Source organism: Condylura cristata, unplaced genomic scaffold (genome assembly GCF_000260355.1).
Source record: "Condylura cristata isolate star-nosed mole 26May11 unplaced genomic scaffold, ConCri1.0 scaffold00027, whole genome shotgun sequence".
Classification (NCBI taxonomy): Eukaryota; Metazoa; Chordata; class Mammalia; order Eulipotyphla; family Talpidae; genus Condylura; species Condylura cristata.
In genome coordinates this window covers 2374960-2394882 of record NW_004567128.1, presented here as the reverse complement: position 1 = coordinate 2394882, position 19923 = coordinate 2374960, and the positions used below count along the sequence as shown (strand labels likewise).

Sequence of the window (19923 nt, the reverse complement as noted above, 5' to 3'; positions counted from 1 at the left end):
CACCACAGTGTCCCTTTGTCTAGAAAGGTCACATGGGGAGATCAGCATTATCCCCAGGGCACCCTGTGCAGCTACTCCAGAGGGGCCACCCAGTGGCAAAGTCCTGCCATGTGACAGAGCAGTACCCCACCCCCAATGATGGGCAGAAGAATCTCTCTGAGTGGCAGGTTACTTTCATTCTTATCAAAGGAAGGTCTGAGTTCAATGTCTGCTTTTAAAACACTGATGATGACTTGTATTAGATTAATAACTTGATCTCCTAGAAAAAGAAAGAAACCAGTTGACCATGGATTATATCTTTTCAAACAAAGGGCAGCACCAGCCACACAGTCCCTGGGGTTCTGGGCTGTGCAGGCTGCCGAAGGGGGCTCCAGGTCACCTTATCAATTACTCCACCCTCCACGGTAGTTTGGGATTATGTTTTATCTGGCCCTCACATTTCCAGTGTTTTTAATTTGCCTTTAAAAAAAAGCTACAGTAAATGTCAAACCAGGACACTGAAGCAATCTGTGAAAACAAACCCTTTATCTTGCTGAAATCAGTAATAATAAATTCATCTGGCTTCTCCTTAGAAGTCTTTGCCTCTGGGTCTGGTCAATCATCGGAAAATCCCATGACTCTCCTTAAGAAGCTCACTTTTTCTAGCAGGATTCTGACTCAAAAAAACCACCTCATCATCATAACGACTTCTCCACTAAGCTCAAAAAATCATAAAAACCCACTTTTAGTTTTAGCCAATATGTATTTTGGAAAATACACTCAGTTCTCAATTGGTGGTCTCAAGAGATACATTAACAAATAAATGGAGAGATGGATTCCAGAACTAGTTCTAACTGCATATTCACCTCATCTGTCAACAAATCTGTAAGAGGACTTTAGGTAATAGATGTAATGTGCCAATATTTGGCTAAATTCAGTTAAAATGAGCTGAACTGGAAATGGGTAAGTTTTGTGGTCTGAATTGTAGCTCAATAAAGATTTTTTTTTTCTTAAATGAACTGAGCTAAGTGAATTAGTCACAGTTGCACTTCAGACTAATGTTATGGAATATGACTTCAGTGCATCGGGTGGCAAGACTTCTAGTTCCAGTCATCACGTTCATTCACTCGCTCAGGTTTTCATTTTAATGAGTTCCTGTCCTGTGTCAGATAGAATATTCTTGGGATAAGCAGACAAGTATTAAGGTTATGTGATTGGCCACTACTATGCCTTACCTTTCTTCATTTTCTTAAATAAGCGAACTAGGCCTGATGCTTCTATTTGTATGGCTCCCACTGCTAGCAAAAGCTCTCACTAGGTCAAGCTGAAAGGTAGATTTGAGGACACACTGGATGATAAAAGGCTATTGCCTGTTCCGCTACTGACCTATAAGGACTTATTATCAGTAGTGGGTATTGTGCTTTAAAAAAAAAAAAAAAAAACCTCAGGACTCTTGAATAAAAGATGTATTCAGTCAGATCCAAGTTGATTACTTACTTCTTCTAATCAGGTTCTCAAGTAGTTCACTAAAGATATTTCCTGGTTATCTTAGTCATCTAAGTTGTGTCATATGCTTGGGACAAATAGCTTCTTTTTTGGCTCTCAGCTTGATCATATCATTCTCTACTCAGGAAGAGACACTCTTTGCTCCAGCCTGCAATTTAGAAATGTCCCAAGGGTCATTTGGCTCAAGTACACCGCTGATTCCATTGATGAGCACTCTGTTGGGCAAGAAGAGTGGTTGTGTACCTTAGAGGGAATCCAGAAGCAACGACTTCTCATAACCCTAGAACCAAACATGTCAAGATTTGTCAGGCTTCCCTTTACTTTGTAGGTAATAAAACTTTGATACCTTGACCATCATGTTGAAGACACTGGACAAACTACGAAAGAGGAATAAAAATGTTTACTCAACTTCTTTATTCAACAAACATGAATCAAACTAAACAACTTGAATAGGTGGCTTCTAAGAGCTCTGTGTCCACTTTGGAGCTTCAGGGCTTATGAAGAATAGATAGTATATGAAGTGCCCAAAAGAACTTGTTTAAGATACTAGATAGTAAAAACAAATTTAAAGATTTACCCTGGAGGAAAGTAGAACTTTTTGAACAAGTGGAAATGCACATCAGCACAGTTGATGTGAATTCTCACCTTCACTCACAAAGTACAAAGGGAAGTTCAAGTTAGGGGTATGACACTCCTGCTCATGTTTTATGATGACCGTGATCATTTTACTCTGTTAGCCAAATTGGGTGTTCCTGAAATGTAGTGTGAAGTCAATAGGGTCTGATGCTGGACATGTGTGGGTGAGAACTGATTTACAAAATGGGAATAAGAATACTCACGCCACAGCAATATTGTGTAGACCTAATGCTTGCAAAGCTCTTGGCACAGGGGAGCCACTTGGGAAATGTTATGTTCTCCTTCCTCCCCTCCTGTAAACCTGACCCCTGCATTCAGATCCCCCCCAAACGTGGCTACCTGATCTAGATCTGTGTGACTGGAGAGATTAGCATGGCATTTCTATTTGTCATACATTTTCCACAGAAAATGTATTTTCAAAATGGGATTTAGTGTAATGTGTTAGGATTAGCTTACTCACTCCATCATTGACCAGCTAACTTGGCTCAACCATTAACTAGTTCCCTTAGGCAAGTTTGTTAACCTCTTAGTGACTCACATTCCTCATTTGGTCAATAAAGATAGTTGTGATGTCTAAATAAAATAAGCCATGCAAAGCATTTGGCAAACTACTTGGTGCATATAAAGTGTGGCTATTATCACTACTATAACTTTGATTGTTATTAGGTATTTAATTTTATGATGGTGCTAGCCTAGCCAACCCATCCTACATGGCTTATTCCTATAATTCATGCAACTACATTTTGGTAAAAATGCGTAACAGTTGTTGTGTGCTTGTACTATGTCAGAAAATATACTCAATGCTTTACCTCTTATAGCTACTAACTCTATGTATCAGAGAGGGAGCTGAGTCTCTAAGCTGGTGGGGCTGCCCCACCCAGGCCGCCCCTCTCCCAGTCACATACACACACACCTCCACTCTCCTGCTCAAACTAGGATATGCCCCACTCACAGGTCATGCATTGGATGAAATAGCAACATTTTTGGTAAGCAGATATCTGTATTGCAATGCTTAGTCCTTCCACAAATCAAATCAACAGATCTCTCCTACTGCTGCCTGATCATAACTCCAAAGTTTCTGAGACACAGAAGGTGGCAGCCAGCAGGGACCCGAAGAGGCAAATTCCATAGGAATTTGGGCTGAGAGGTTCATTTATGAATATTCATTGGATCCTATTCTGATGTGATCTGAATTTTTCCAGCACTAGGCACACAAGGGGAAACCAGTCAGTAATGCGATTGTTTCATGAAACCTGTGGTGGGGGTGGGGGTTGAAACTAAGGCTATGTAACTGTCCTAAGGAATACCATGTAATTACTGTTTTGATAAGCACTGTGGTGAATGGGAGTTCTCAGAACAGGAGAACAGATAACAGGAGACCTAACTGAACTGAGCTGAGAGGAGAACATGGGGAAGCATTTCAGAAGAGTGACATTTGGGCAGATGCCTAGAGGTGAGTCGGGATTTATTTGGCACAAAGTTGGTTGACTGCCCTAGTTAGTAGCTGAGTCCGTACTGAAAGTTAGATCTGTGATTCTCATTCCTGCTGTTGCCCCACTGCTTTGGAAACCTTCGACAGCTTCCAGTAGTTTGCATTTGCAACTCCATGACACTGCTTTGTAGAAGCCATTTCTATTTTATAAGAAGGAAACAGGACTCCCTGGTGGCACAGGGGTTAAAGTCTCAGTGCTATCAAGCTATCAGCAGCCACTAAGACCTGAGTTTGATCCCAGGCCAGGGAGTGACCCACAGAGTGCAGCAGACCTCTCCTGTCTCCCTGCTGTTCCCCTCAGCAGTGTGTTTCAGTCGACCTACCTATTCTGCTCTCTGCTCTGTCTCTGGTGAGTCTTTTCACCCTACCCCAAACCTCTGGCTGACACATCAGCCCTTATATGAATAAATAAATATTTTTAAATCTTTAAAAAGAATAAAATAAAAAAAGGGGAACCACTTAAATTTGGCTGCCTGATCCACAACCTGCTTACTGCAGTCTTGTGAGTGTCTTATTTATTTTCATTCTTCTATCTTTCAAGGGGGTGGGAGTTCGCTGGTATGTCTTTAATCTGTGTGATGCTACAGATCACTGAACGGTGAAAGGTGCCCGAGGAATTCTCGTAAATCGCACAGGAGGCAGGTGAAGGGCACACAGCGATGTGCTTGGGCAGCTGCGCTGTTTCAGCTGGAGCCGCAGAGGTTGTCTCTGGAGAAAATCTAAGCGGGTCTTGGCTCCCCGCACCTAAGGGTGTGATCAGCTCCCATCTATCCCTTTAGAGACATGTTCTCACATCAGTGCTTTGGCCTCTCAGATTTGTGCGCCACTCTTAATGCAAAGTGAGCTCAGCACCGCAAAGAGTGAGCCAAAGCACCCAGTTCTCTGACTGGCGGGCCCTTCTGGCATGGGTTGCCGATCACCTACTAAACCAAGCCCTGAGGCCCTTTCTGAAACAGAAAGGTCAGAAGTTCCCTAAACAGAAAAGTGAACTCTCTCCTGGGAGAGGCTAGAAGCTCTGTGCGACCTGCTGTTGCTGCGCCAGTGATGTGCCTGTGCTCAGCACCTTGGCAGGGCTGATGGCAGTGGCGGTGGTTCTTTTTTGAAAATGAAACACTGACAAGCATTCATTTGCTAGTATCTTGCCTCATTTTGAAATTCTTTAAGCTTTCTTTTTGCTCAATGAATCCCTTGGCTCTGAGTTTTACTAAGTCGTTACCAGCCAGAATCAAGCTGTGGCCTGGTATATTTAAGAACTGTAACAAATTACCACTGATTGGTGGCTTCAAACAACAGAAATCTATCCACTCATAGTTAAGTAGGCCTGCAATTTGAAATCAAGGTGTCAGAAGACTGGAATCTGTCTCCAAGCTGCTGGTTGTCACCAGCCATCCTTGGTTTGATCTCTGCTTCTATGTTCTCGGGGTCATCTTCTGTGTGCGTGCGTGTATGTCCATGTCGCTCTCTCCTTTCCCAGGGAACATACCAGTCACTGGGTATAAGTTGGACCTGCTCTAATCCCATCTGACTCAGTCTTCATGTGATTATATTCAAAAGGCCCCTAGTTTCAAATAAGAGCACAGATATGGGGGTTAGAATTTGGACATGTCTTCTGGGTGGACACAGTTCAGTCCAATACAAGAAGTAAAAAGCTCTGCTCTACATTTAGTCCTCCCAGGCTCCTGTCTGTAGCGGCTGAAGGCACAATTCACCGATTATATGGTGCAAACTCTACTTGTCATTGTTCTTGTAACATTACTGAAAGCATACACAGGAGGTGATGGGGAAGTTGGTGTGTTCTTTGTGGGGGTGGTTTCCTAGGTATATCCATCTTCTCACCCATACATGGGTGTGTGTGGCCGGCACAGTAATAGCTTTTCCTCTGCCTTCTCCCTTCCATACCCCACTCCATCTTGTTCCATTCCACACAGAGAGGTGGGCATTTGTGTGTGGGGTAGGGGGAGGGGGAATGAAACTTTCAGAGAGGAAAAACATTATTTAATTTCCTTTAAAAATTAGAAATATTTAAAATGTTTAATTATGAAAATTTTAGAGTAATATTTTAAATATATTTAAAAATATTTAAAATATTTAAAATATTTTAAGTTATTTACATCATTACATAATTCTTTATTCTCAAATGTTCTAAAACCAACACTATGACATAATTTTGAAGACTACTTTATACAACTAAAGACAGCTGAACCATATACTAGGCTCAGAAAGTCAACTGACTTGGAGACTCCAAGTGCACCTTCACCCACCCAGACAGAAGAAAGTAAAAGTGACCAAGGCCTGACACCAAGTGTAAGTGCAAAGGCCTTTATAAGCTGAAACTGAATGTGGTTGTCTGATAGTTCCTATTGTTATGAAAAGTCTCAAGATCAAGTTTCAAAGCCCAAAACAACAGTGAATGAATCTGGTCACACAATCAGGATTTGATGTTAGATTATTGTTTCACTGCTGCAGGTGCAGCAGGCTTCAGGCTTGGCCCCTATGGCTCTGCCAAGTGCATCCTCACTACAACTTGGCTTAAGATTTTTATAAACCTTGATTTTCACCTTCCTCATTAATGGGTACCATGACAACAGAAGGCTTGACATTTAGAGATACTCTTGAGGAATAAATATCTCTGTGAAAGAGTAGAACATTATGCAGAATTACTGCTTTTCAAATGGAAGAGAAGGTAACCAGGAGACACTGGGAAAAGTAGCACATGCTGCTAATACTTGCATAGGAAAAGAGAATGGGCAGGGTTGCAAGTGCCTGTTTGTGTTAAGTGCAGATGCTGACAGAAACAGGAGGTTTTTGCCCACTGGTTTTGATTTTATTAAGTTCACGTTTGGTGAGAGATGGCAAAATTAGACGCGTTGAGAGGGAATGTGAGAATGATGAGTAAGAACAGTCATTTAGGTTTCTGAATATAATGTCATCATTCTGGATATCAACTGGCTGGATAGGCAAACTTCAACTGGGGGGGGGTCTGTTTTAAAGAAAGGGTTCATGACTCCAATTTTGGACCATGCATAATTGATTCTACTAAGCTCCAAAGCTGTCCTGTTGGAATATGGTTGTACTTGAAGACAGCATTTCCTATATTTTGGTCTGAATGCAGAGAATCCCCTATCGATTCCCAGAAGGAGCCCTGCCTTGAAAGACCACGTGGTCATTAGTGGGTGTTGACAACCCTGCACTGGAACTTTGGGACATGGGTGAAACTGCAGCCATGACCACTCAGTGGACTGACCACATACTTTTCAATTAATTTTAACCAAATGATGTATTAGCAAATTAGACAGGTTTGAATCAGTCTTTTGAATATAAGACCATTAGAGATGGTCAACCAATATATTTGGATGCATAAAGTAATTTTAAAAGACAGACTTAGTATAGAATACAGTGATGCCTCCCGGCATCATGTGCCATCTCTCCAGAGTGCTCTGTGCTAAGTGTGCTGCACCCGTCAGGGCCTTTACTCGTCTCCATAGCCTTCTAGCGTGCACATGGTTTCGCAGACAGGGAATGGGGAGTAAGAGCACTGTGCCTTGTCTTCCTGTGAAGTCCCCACTGAAGGGCCTGGCCCAGGCTGTCCCCTTGCCCACCACTGCCTCCTGCCCATCCTGATGATGCAGTGTAGTGTGGTATCCTTTTTCTTAATTCTTTCGATGGCAGTGAGCACTCATCAGGATGGGCAGGAGGCAGTGGTGGGCAAGGGGACAGCCTGGGCCAGGCCCTTCAGTGGGGACTTCACAGGAAGACAAGGCAGAGCAGATGAGCTCAAGGTCACACAATAAGATAGGAAATCAACAAATTGAAATCCTCCCGGAGAGACTCCCGAATTGAAGGCTCCAAATTGAAGGGTTTCTTTCTTTTTTTTTTTAAAGATTTATTTATTCATACAGAACTGGGGTACAATCCAGAGATGTGGAGGGTGAGAGGATTCACCAGGGACAGAGTGGGGAGCAGAACAGGCAGATCGACGAAGTACACTGCTAAGGGGAGCAGAGGGCAGGCCAGGAGAGGTCTGCCACGCCATGTGGTCACCTCCAGGGCAGGTGGGAATCGAACTCTTGCGGAAGTGGTTTTAGCTTCTTAGTGCTGTGCTTTAACCACTGCGTCACCAGGGAGGGCCCTGAAAGGTTTCTTAAATGCAATGCTAGTCCTGGTGAGTTAGAGGATGGGGCTGGAGAGCATGGATTTGAATACTAGCTCTGCCATTTAACCAGGGGTAATCTGGGGGGACTGCGCTAGGTCTTGGCTTTCTTCATTTGTAAAATCGGGGGTTAACTATGATAGAGTTATGTGTGTGCGCGGACCTGTGTTGACTTGGCTAATACAGGCAAGCCTTCAGCCAGTAACTGCCAGGAAGTAATTTTCAATCTAGTATTACCAACAAGTGAGTGTTAGTTGCTCTTCTGTTGTTATGATGATCTCGAGTGCAACCTTTAAGTCAAGTTAGCCTATGGTATAGACATGTTCAGCCTACATATTTTTCCTGAATATCTTTTTGTGTTTTAATATTAAATTGTTCTCTAAGGCAGAGAATAGGATTTAGAGCTTAGTCTTCTGAAGTCGTAGTACTGGTTAGGAATGAGACTCTCAAATGCTCCAGTGTCTTGCAAAGCATTATAGCTACCTTTTTGAGAGCAAGCATGACAGCACTTCCTTCTGTGCAAAATGCTCACTCTTCCTCAGTGCTGGGTTGGCACTTAAGAAAGTAAACTTTTGCTAACTTTACCCATTTGGGATTATGTCACAAGTCCACATCTATCCCTGCTGACATCCACCAAGTCTACTTTCAGTGGCTCGATAGTTATATTCAGTCAGGAAGACACTAGAACAGGAATCTAAAGAAACAATCTTAGTTCAGCTGCAAAAAATGTCCTCCCTTACAATCAGTCAGGAAGTCGCTTAGGCATGGGACAGCCTGGCTGCTTCGTGCAATTACAGCCTTAAATCCCCACGCACTTCTCACATATTCCACATCACACAGATTAGAACCATGCCCTCTTGTTCATATTTCAGAAGATTGGCGGCAGAACCCTTGGCTTCTTCTATGGGAGACTGAGATGCTGTGAACTGTTTATCCCAGATACCACTAAGAATGTAGAAATGATAGCAGAGGAATCACAATCAGTTTGAGAGACATGGTGGGATGAAAAAGAAATCAACGATGCTGCCTAAGAGTTGAGAGCCAATCAGATAGAAGTCTGAAATATTATACGGCATTCGATCAGGAAGTTCAGTGTGATTTGGGACTATCTAAGCAATGGAATTATATAACAAACATGGGCAAATAAGATGCCCTATCCCAGAATGTTGAATCTCAGGACTGAAAGAAATAAGCAACTGGAGGAAATCCAGAAGAGATCATCTGCAATGATGGTTTTGAAGAAAATAAGAACTTTATAGTGCAGCCAAACCACAAAGTCAGACCCAAGGGGCATGATAAAAATCTACAAATAGCTTGAGGGTCTAAACACCAAGGGGAAAGAGGAATTTTGGCTAGAGATATGAAAGGCTTCAAGGGATAAAGTTGAGAAAAGGGAAATTTAGGTTAAACAGAATATATCCTTTGATAGTAAGAGTTATGTGTTTGGACAACAATGTCTCAAGGGGCTAGATAGAAAACTGATGGGTTTTCTAGGACCCTTAAGAAGACAATACCTTGATGTCAGATCAAGAACTCTAGAACTTTCATTAGACTGCCTTGTGCCATGACCAGATGGAATAGAGATTACTTTTGATCCCAAATTTCTAGGATGATTATAACAGGAAATGAGTATCTGTCCTTTATGAAGGGCATCCTGAGGCTTTGACTAGCTTAACTCTGAGGGGGACCCGCGAGCAAAGGCAGCCATTGCTCTTCAGTAGCCCATGCCCTTGTAGGGGATGGGTGTTTAAAGGATGTATTTTCAAAACCACTTATCTTTTGGCGACCAGTTATGTTGCTTCTGAAGCAGGCTGATGAATTTTAAGAATGGATCTGGGGTTGGATGTAACTAAACCAACTGCTTTTGAAACTGAGATTTTCCTTAATCAAGTTTGGCATAAAACGACAGTCGGGAAGGCCAAAGAGTTGAGTCCATAGAGGCAAAGAGATTATATAATGTGCAGGAGGAGAATAAGATGTCATAGCCAGGCATAAGCCACAATAAGTGCAACATCAACCTAAATCAGGCAGGTTGGAAATCTGAATGCTTTAAAAAAGATCACTGAAAAAAATCCAAATAATTTTCTTGTAAAGTCTTTCCACAAGAGACACTGCATTGTAAATGTATTCCTAAAGCATACACACTTACACTGGATTTTAAGAAAGGAGCCTGAACTTAATGGTATGAATATTCAAAACAGTTTATCCCTTGGAAACAACAGTGAGGCGGGCTCCAGGCTAATGTGGGGTCAAGACCTGTTTTAAACAAGATGATGAATTAACTGGCTGTGTCTGATCCCGGCGGCAGTGTGCTCTAGAAGCGTCCCTCTGCTTACTGGCTTGCCGCCTCCAGGATGAGGAGTGTGTGACTGGGCATTCTTATTAGCCCTACACCATCATGGTCGGCCTGAGCTTTCAACCCTGGGTCACCATACGGACTTAGAGAAATGCAATGTGTATGGACCGTAAAATACATTTGCTTCGCCACCTTGGGCTCTGAGTGGTCCCATGAAGTGTGACTTTGTTAACCATCTACTCCAAATGCCAAAACCCACTGAGGCACAACCAGTTCCATGCCCGGGTTTCCAAGTGGTGCACACACGTCATATTTTCCTTGCTAGTGGCAAGTTACCAGGTATTGCTCACCGAAAGGCAGACCAGGTCCACCATGCTCGACATCTATCTGACTTGTTTGAAGAGGGGGGAAAGCAAACACAACAGTCCCCTAAATGTGATATGACCCATGGAGTCAGGCATAAATGTCTGGTCTCCCCGCAGCACCTCTGCTCGCTAGGATTCAGGGCTCTAGGAGCCTCACAGCCGTGAGGCTGATGGGAAGGTGTATCTCCTATTTTCAGGCAGCAGATGGGTCTTAAGGTTACCGGAAGGAATGCCCCTGGGTGTTGTCTGGCCCTTGCACTTACAGAAATGTGTACATTAGGGCCCTGAGGTAAGCCTTTGTGCAGGCATGGACTTCTGTTAATCAGATTTCACGACTTACCTCCTCCTAGATGGTGGGATATCTAGCTACAGAGAGCATAGCTTGTAGAGAGTCAAAGTCAGTTCATTCATTTGCTTCACAGAAAGAGGGAAGTTTTTCAAAATCAAGGTTGGGCAGTTCTGACATGCACACCACACCCACGGAAAGGGGACTTTTTGTGCCAAGTACCTGCATTCGTGAAGCGGTGTGGGCTCCTTTACAAGTTCACTGTCACTTTTTTTCTTTGGTAAGAGAACTGTACAGGAGAGTTTGCATTTGTATCCAATTCTCCTCACCCTGAGGTGGTGAAGGAGGCCGCACACAATTAATGAAGCACAAAGCATTGTCAGCTTTCTCTCTGCTCCTCCAGGAAAGAGTGTAAGGTGCCCCTGGAAACGTCAGGGCTTGTGAGCTCTCCAGGCCCTGAAGAGGCTGGCGCTCTCAAGATTCTGGGCATGGGGCCGTGGCAGGAGAATCTGCTCCCCCACTGTCTCCAGCCGGGATGTTGACATCGCTGGCGTTTCCAGCTTCCCAGGCGTGTGGCCGCGCGGCGCGGTGCCCTAGGGCGTCGGGGAGTGGAACCTGGGTCCAGTCGCTCGGTGAACGCCAATCTCAGATGCCTCCCGCAGGCGCTGGCCCGGCGCCTGCCCCCAGCTTGGCCTTGCTCACCCTCCTCGAGTACTTTTACACGCGACCCCTACAGGGCTAGCATACCCCTCCCGTTCCTTAGTGGGTCCCCAGCCCCAGCCCACCGGTCCGCAGCCTCTGCATTTGACCGTACCTCTAACCTTCCTCTTTTGAAACAAAAACAGCGGGCGGGAGGAGGGTGGGGGAGGAAGGCAGGAGATTTAACTCCAACTTCTGAGCAACCCCTCCTGGGCTGCCCATCTGACACCAGTGGGTGGGGTGCAATCTGACACTTCCCTTCCTTTCCCGAAACGTGAGCGGAGCTGGCGCCCCTCGATCTGGGGGAGGAGAGCGGGGGGGGGGGGGTGAAGGTCCGCACTTCCTTCCTCACGGCTCTCTCCCCAGGAGACCCGGTATCTCTGGCGCGCTGCGCTCTATCTCTGCGCGCCTCCCAGGTTTGGCGCCTGGAAAACTCCACGTTCTGCCTTTTCCTGCTCCTGGCTCCGCCCCAGCTCCAGCCCCGACTTCCCTCCTGCTCTCCTGGTCCCGGCCACCCTTTCCCGCTGCCCGTAGTGGGAGCTTGCGGGGACTGTCCGCCTGCCCGGGCCCACGGGGCAGCTGCGCTGGGGCTTGGCCCCCGCGCCTTCGGCTGGCTCTCAGCTCCCTGGGCGCACCGGGAATTCGCTCCTGCAGCCGCTCAGCCCCTGGGAGGCCCCCGGCGCAGCGCTGTCGGAGTCTCCACTTTGTAGTGAGACTGGCACCCCGCGGGAACCGGGGGCTTGGAGACACCCTTGCGCCGAGCCTGTCGGAGAAGTGGGCACAGCAGCCTAGCGAGGCCGGACGCGCAGCTTCAGGGGTGCAGCCCAGGCACTGGGGCCCCGGGGCGCGGCAGGGGCGCTCCGCTTCCGCGCCGGAGGAAGTCACTCTCGCCGCGCGGAGAGCCGACGACGCGCCCTGGGCGCAAGCCCTGGCCTCCCGCCCTGGCCTCGGGACCCTCCTCGGGGCGCACGGAGGCGCTTGCCCGACACTTCCAGGCTGCCGCGAGCCGGCGCGCGGGAGCGCCGCGTCTCGGCCTCGGCTGGGAAGGGGGAGTGGCGCTGGCGGGCTGCAGCTGAGACCAGAGCGGCGCCGGACCTGCCCCCTCTTCCACCCCGTCGCGAATCGGGCTCCGGGTAAGGTTTCAGCGGCCGCAGGAGACCCCGACTCCGGCCCGGTTTCCGAAAGCCGGGTGATGGATCTCCCGCGTCTGTCCCTGCAGGGGCGCCCAGAGCGCGCTGGCGGCGCGTGAAGTGGCCACTGCCTTGCGCTGCCCTCCGCGAGCGTCGAGCCGCCCACCTGGCAAGCTCGCCGAGCCCCCTTCCTTTCCGAGCCCCAAACCGCTAGCGTTCCGGGACCGGGAAGAGGGTGGCCCTTGGGCACAGCCCCGCTGAGATGTCCGCGCAGAGCCTCCTTCACAGCGTCTTCTCCTGCTCCTCGCCTGCCTCGGGCAGCGCCGCTTCCACCAAGGGCATCTCCAAGAGGAAGCTGCGCCAGACCCGCAGTCTGGACCCGGCCCTGATCGGCGGCTGTGGGGGCGAGGCGGGCGCGGAGGGCGGCTCGCGGGGAGCCACCGGCGTCCGCCTCTGCACCCCCCTGGCTCCAGTCGACGGTCTCGGCCCCCGTTCTGCACAATCTCCCCGGGGCCAACCTCCCCGCGCCGCTCGATTGCCGCCCCCTAGACCGCTCTGCTCGTCCTTCTCCACCCCCAGCACCCCGCAGGAGAAGTCGCCCTCTGGCAGCTTCCACTTTGACTACGAGGTCCCCCTGGGTCGCGGCGGCCTCAAGAAGAGCCTCGCCTGGGACCTGCCTTCTGTACTGGCCAGCCCGGGCAGCGGCCGCAGTGCCATTCTCTGCTCCTCGGGGGGAGGCCCCAATGGCATCTTCGCTTCTCCCAGGAGGTGGCTCCAGCAGAGAAAGTTCCAGGCCCCACCCAACAGCCGCGGGCACCCCTACGTCGTGTGGAAGTCCGAGGTAGGGACCAGTGCCGCTTGCGTCCTCCTGGCCCAAGGCTGACACTCCCTGGCAGTTCCAGGGAGCTGTCTTTATTCCGTCACACTTACAGAACTAGGGACCCACCGAGGCGTTTCCATGGTGTGGCTGGACCTCCGTGTCTGGTTAAATGGGATGTCCCCAAGCCCGCGGGGGGCTGGTGTCTTGTAGGACTTCTTAGCTCTGCTTTGGAAGTGTGGTGGGAGCTGGAAGAAAGGAGAGATGGTTTTTATCGTTGTACTGCAGGCAAGTTCAAAGATTGGTCTTATTTTAAACTCAGTGTTGATATTCTTCAGAACTCAAGCGATGTCTTTCTGAGCCGTTTGTAAGGACTGGGTGGAATATGTTTTGAAACGTCTGCTCTCTGGCATTTGTATGAGATAATTCAGGGATATTCTGGAGGTGGTGTTGAGTGTGTATGTGTGCTGGAGTGGCAGGGGGAGAGCAACTGCTAGAATGCTCTGATTGTGATCACTGCTTTTTACTAAGGGGCTAGGAGTCTATGCTACTGAATACTAGTTTGCAAGAAAAGAATCTCTGCTTAAGGGTGAAAGATCATGGAAATATGCTCAGGTCCCACTAAGGACAACGGTGGGAAGTGCAGGTGACGGGAGTTAGTCATAAATAGGGCATGCACAGGGGCGCTTTGGTACCTTTCAGAGGTTTGCTCCTTGGTTAAGATGAGTGGGAGGACACTGGGGAGCTCTGGTTAATGGATACTGGAAGGCTCCATGTTTTTAGAGAGGAAACAGTTCTTTCAACAATGAAAAACTCCGAAGTTTCAGTCCACAAACTCTCAGTTTGCCTTAGATCTGTTTCCATGGGGAAGGGGGATGCCATCAGTTGTAACTGAATACCTTAAAGTGCAGTTCGAGTTACAGAAATGAAATGAAATACCATGTAATTGCTGGAGATTTAGTCTAAATAAAGGAACACCACCAAGAAAATCAGTTTGAAAATAACATCCAATATCTGTTCACGTGAGATAACTATGAGATCTCAGCTTGTCATAGGCCATCTGAGAAATGCCAATTTTTAATCAGAAGAATCAGCACCTCCTGCTTGTAAGATTTTAGTTACTGCATGAAATTCATCGTTGCTGTTTGGTGGAGGGTACAGATGACAGAAACAAATGGTGCTGACTCTTCTGCCCATTTTCTCGAGGACGTTAGTCTAGAAGGAAATGTCAAATCAGAGAGGAAGAGGTTCTTTCCACCCCAGGGAACTCAACATTAGGAAGACCACACATCTAAGAATTGATGTTCTCTTGAAGTATTGGTTTCGATCTCTATCTGAGAAGCATCCACGGTCAGGTTTCTCCATTGGCAAGTAAGAGAGAAATGCAAAAGCAAGCTCTGTTCTTGGATTAGACATTCCTGTAAAACCAGTTGCATCATTAAGAATGTTCCTGATATTCTTAACAGCCATGCACACTTGAAATATGCTCTACAGAGGCTGGTCATTGCTGTTGTGAACAAAAGGCACCAGGAGATAACTCACGACTGGTTAGAGGTGACTGTAGCCCTTCACATCTCTGCGGCAATGGGTGTGAACTTGACCTGTGGCCATCCCTCCTAGCATCTGACTGCTCCACGGTGTTTGGCCAACCAGTGAGCAGCTCGTCCAGTGACCTTCACCTCCTGTAGTGGTTAAAACTAAGTACATAGCCATCTAGCAAAAGAACAAAATTTTCTCATAAAATGGGTGTGTGTGAGTGTGTCTGTGTGGGTAATCCCTTTATTCTGGAGGCAGATATGGCGTGGTTGGATAGAATCCTGGCATGAAGGTCCAAGGCTGGTTTTGTTGAGCAGAGGCCCAGATCCTAATGTAACCCAGGGTCTGGAGTTTCATGGCCTGGATTACCTTTCAGAGGTTTTAGGCCCTGGAGCCCTGTCAGAAACCTCGGAGATTCATTGTTTTGAGCACTGGTTGTCCTTCTCACTTGCAAGCAAGGTGGGTCCTTTGTCTTCCAAGAGAATCTCTACTGGTGATGTCGAAAGTCCAGCTATTGAGCACCTTTCAGGCCTTATGCAGCTGGGTCTTGTGCTTCTCCTAGCTGCTCTGGCTCAGGCTTTCTCAGCTCTACAACGTGGACACTTGTGATGTGATGATTCTTTGCAGTGGGTGGGGTCTGTCCTGTGTGTTGTAGGACTGAGCAGCATCCCTGTCTCCTACCCACTAGATGCCAGGAGCCCCTCCCCACTAGTGTGACAGTGAAAAGTATCTGTAGACACTGCCAATTGTTGCCTGGGGGTCAAAATCGCCCCAGTTGAGAACTGCTGCACAGGCAGCTGAAAGCTGCATCCCATGTTGGCTAGTGAACAGGGACCCTCAGAACTGCTTCAGCTGCCATAAAAGTGTCTCTGGAACCTTGCCATTTCAGAACGAGGCGGTGGCCTCTTGCGTAATGCCCAGGGCCTCCAAGGGCCTCTGGTCATTTACTCAGCTTTCCTTTTTCTCTGAATCCATAGGCAAGTCTGAGAATTCACCTCCATTCAGGGTTAGCTGGGGGTGGTTCACAGCCACTCCTGCTTCACCCTTCTAGCAGGTTCTCTGGTTTTAGACTAAATTGTTCAGACTATGACTCCCACTCCAGAAATCTCACAAATGTCTTCAGTTCTATGACGTGTTCACACAAAACTCACAGAAGGCCATTTTTATGGCTCAAACTGGGAGGTGTTGGGCCGAGTCAGCGCCAACTCTAATAATATAACATTAATATCAATATCCAGTGCTGTTTCCCCATGATGCATCTCAGGATTGCATTCGTGAAGCTGGTTCCAGGGCGTACCAGCTAGAATAGTCCTGGAGGAGGAGAGGGGAGAAGCAAAGGAATAAGCAATATATGGCTGTGTGGTTGGACCCCGCATCTCAGCTTGCTCCATAGCAGCCAAGCTCTCACCGTGCCCGGTCATGGCCAGGAGGAGGAGGTCTCCATCCCACCCTGGAGCCCGCCAAGTTCTTGTGGAGCAGAGTGGGGGCTGTGTGCATAGCTGACCTGGAATTTGCCAACTTCGATGACCCATAACGAAAATGTTTTATCTCTAGGACATCTATGCTCTTCTTTCATTTACAATCAGTATTTCTTGAGGTACCAGGAGTGCAGAGAGGGGGGACTGTGGTGTCACCCTTAAAGAGCTCACAGTCCAAGGAGGGTGACAGCCAGTCAGTGCCACAAAGGATAGGAAGGGGAGACAATTCCCTGTGCTTTGGGGGATCTTTGATGGCTTGAGCTTATGCAGAGACTTGAACTTGATCTTCAAAGCTGACTCCTGTTATAGGAAGAAGGGAAAGGTGTGTACGTGCACAGATGCTGGCAATGGCAGCACTTCTAACAAAGAGGACTTAGAGGGGTTTGAGTGCAGCAACTTGTTTGAGGAGAACACTAGGACATTGTTTCAGATGTGAAACATGTCTGAATTTCCTGTGATACTGACCCAGAAGCCCAGAAACCAGACAGCTTCAGGGGCAGTAGCGGCAGACGCTAGTCGAAGCTGGCAGAGCTGTGGTCCTCCTGGGAGTGTACTTGTGTGAAGCAGGACAGATCTGTCCCTTCCTCTGAGCATGTTCTCAGAGCCTGGTTTGATTGCGCCCGGTTCTTCCACCTGCTTGCTTTCATCAGGCTGAACCCCCCTTTCCCTTCTCCTGGCTCCTCCAATAAGTCACGGGATCCTATTATTGTGTTTACTTCTCATTTGCTCTGCTCTAGAGAGGATGTAAAGTGCTTTTCCCCTTCACAGCTATTCTCACTCTTCGCCACCGCCTAGTGTGGGTCCTCATTTCTGTGGCCTCCTGCTTGGTCACCCGGCTTCAGTCACTCCCTCTTGCCAGTTTCTTTCTGGGCCTTAGCCCCCAAAGACACATTGTATTCATGCTAACTCCTTGAACAGAAACCTTTGCTGGCAGGCAGTGTGTAGAGTAGAATCCATACTGCTTAGCCATTCATTTCAAAGCCTTTACCAGGACAGTCTTAGCCTCCACTTCTTCACCCAGGAACACTGGTCCGACCATGCCAAACGGCCCCCTCAGTCGGGTGGCCAGGTATTCCCTGAGTCATTGCTACGCACCTGACACTGAGGTCTATGTGGAGCAAGCAGGCGGGTGCCCACAAGGTGCTTACCCTTTCAGGAGAGCAGTACTTAAAGACAAAGAATGCCTGTACTTGTTGGGCATACACGGCATGATGATGGGAGTGCTGTGGCAGACAGAATGGTGGCTCCCCACCATGTCCTTGTCCTAACCCCCAGAAGCTGTGCATGTGCCAACGTGCATGCCAGAGGGACGCTGCAGACGTGGTGCAGTCAGGACCTCGAGATGGGAGAGGATCCTGGATTATCCAGGGGAGCCCGTGTCATCACAAGGGTCCTTATAAGTGGGAGGCAGGAGGGCCCCCAGGCTGAGAAGATGTGAGGACAGAGGCAGTGGGGGCCTGGCGGGGTAGGAGGAAGGGAGGGAGGAAGAGTGGTTTTAAAGATACTGCACTGGTGGCTTTGAAAATGTGAAAATGGAGGGCAGAACCGTAAGCCAAGGGACGGGTCCTGGAGAAGCTGGAAAAGACAAGAAAGTGGATGCTCCCCTGGAATCTGTAGAAGGACAGTGGCTCTGCCAGCACCTGGATCCTGGCGCAGTGCGATGTCTGCCCTCCAGGGCTGTGGGACAGGGGGTGTGTATGTTGCTTTAAGCCATGACATGTGTGGTCATTTGTTACAGCAAAGATAGGAAACTGATATAGGGACTGAGGAGGTCTGGGTTGTCTCAGCTGAAGCAAGTGGAGAAGGAGGCTTTTTTGCCAAGCAAAAAGAAGAGGTGGCTCTCTGGCTAGAAGGGGATGGCCTGTCATTAAGAGGGAGCTCGAGCTGCTTCAGGAGCGCGAGGAATCCCACTGGAAGGGAGTGCAACAGCCAGAAGACAGCAAAGACCAGTCTGGGGAGGTCTGGAGCTTCCTGCCACAGATATCACCATTTGACATAGAGGTATCCTGTGGAGATATTCCCCCTCCTCATTCTGTTTATGATCACCTGGCCCCCTACCTGAGAATGCTCCATTTCGAATTTTTGGCTCAACCAGATACCACCTCCAATACATAAGCCTTGACTAGGCTGTTCAGGACCTGCGGATGTGGGTCCTTGTTTCTCCCTAGGAGTGTTCCTAGTCTTGCAACCAGAAACCTAGAAGAGAAAGTGTGTTTCAGAGCAGAATCAAGTCAGTGACTGGGGAGTCTGTGCTCTGACAACAGCATTCGAAATCCTGGAGACCCTCGGGCCATGCCATCTTGACCTAAGGTTTACCAAATCCTCTCTAGGCCATTGTTGTGGCCCAGACTACAGTTGCAGCTGTTTAATATTGCAAAAAAAACTTGGAATATAATGTGGGAGAAAATGATATTAGTTATTGTGCTGGCTGGTAAAGATGTTTTCATTAGCTGTTGGGGAAATGCGAATCAAAGCCATAACGACATGTCACTGCATACCCACCCCGGGCTTGGATGACGAGAATATGGAGAGATTAGCCCTCACACACCTCCGGCAAGGATGGAAGATGGTGCAGCAGCTTTAGAAAACAGTTTGTTGGTTCCTCAAAAGTTAACTGGAGAATGGCCACGTGAGTGAATGGGTCCACTTCTTCCTGTATACGTACAAGAAATGAAAATATGTTCGCACATGAACTTGGGCACATGAATATTTGTAGCAGCATTGCTCACAGTCCCTCAAATGGCATAAACAACCAAATGTCTATCAGCTGATGAGTGGACAGACAAAAACGTGGTCTCTCCAAGCAGTGGAATATTCCACAAGAAATAGAAGGCAGTACCAGTACATGCCACTGTGTGGGTACATCTTGAAATGCAAAGCTAAGTGAAAAGAGTTGGTCACAAAGGCCCCCATAGTGTGTGAGCCCCCTTGTGTGCAATGTCCAGAACAGGCACATTCATAGAGACAGAAAGGACACTAGTGGCTGCCGGAGACTAACAGTAGGGAAAGATGAGAAATGACAGTGAGTGGATACCAGGTTTTCTTTTGGGGATGATGAAAATGTCTGGAACTTGACAGAGGTGATGGTTGCACAAGACGGTAAATACACTAGACCCATTGAAGGGTCCACTTTAGAAGGGGGAATTTTATGGTAGAAGAATTTTAAGGTCAATTGCAAAAGAACAGTGCTTTTGACTCTTAAAAAAGACTCCAGTATCGTTGCAGCATCAGTTTTGCAGTAAAATGTGAACCTAAGTGAGGAGCAGCATTCTGTAGCAAGTCTGGCCCTGCATGTGTTGAATGCTGCCCTTGACAATGCAGCACGGGAGGCAATAATAGCACTAGCACCTTCCACACAGGAGTCCGGGTTTGCTGAGTTTGCTACCATGGGAATTGTGTCATGATCTCCCCTGGGACCAAGACAGGAGATGCCATTAAATATATTGTCTTTAAATATATATGTATATATATGTGTGTGTGTGTGTGTGTGTGTGTGTGTGTATACGTATATATATATACACGTATATATGATATACGTATATATGATATACGT

At 47.7% G+C, this 19923-nt stretch overlaps 1 protein-coding gene across 1 annotated transcript in view; it reads left to right on the top strand.

The window, feature by feature from the left end:
- The first annotated feature begins 12507 nt into the window (after positions 1-12507).
- ARHGAP6 (Rho GTPase activating protein 6) overlaps positions 12508-19923 on the top strand; it is a 357916-nt gene continuing 350500 nt past the window's right edge. Inside the window, exon 1 of the mRNA XM_004689847.2 lies at positions 12508-13380. Coding sequence (XP_004689904.1) covers positions 12802-13380 — 579 coding nt within the window. The 5' untranslated portion in view covers positions 12508-12801. The remainder of the gene's footprint in view (positions 13381-19923) is intronic.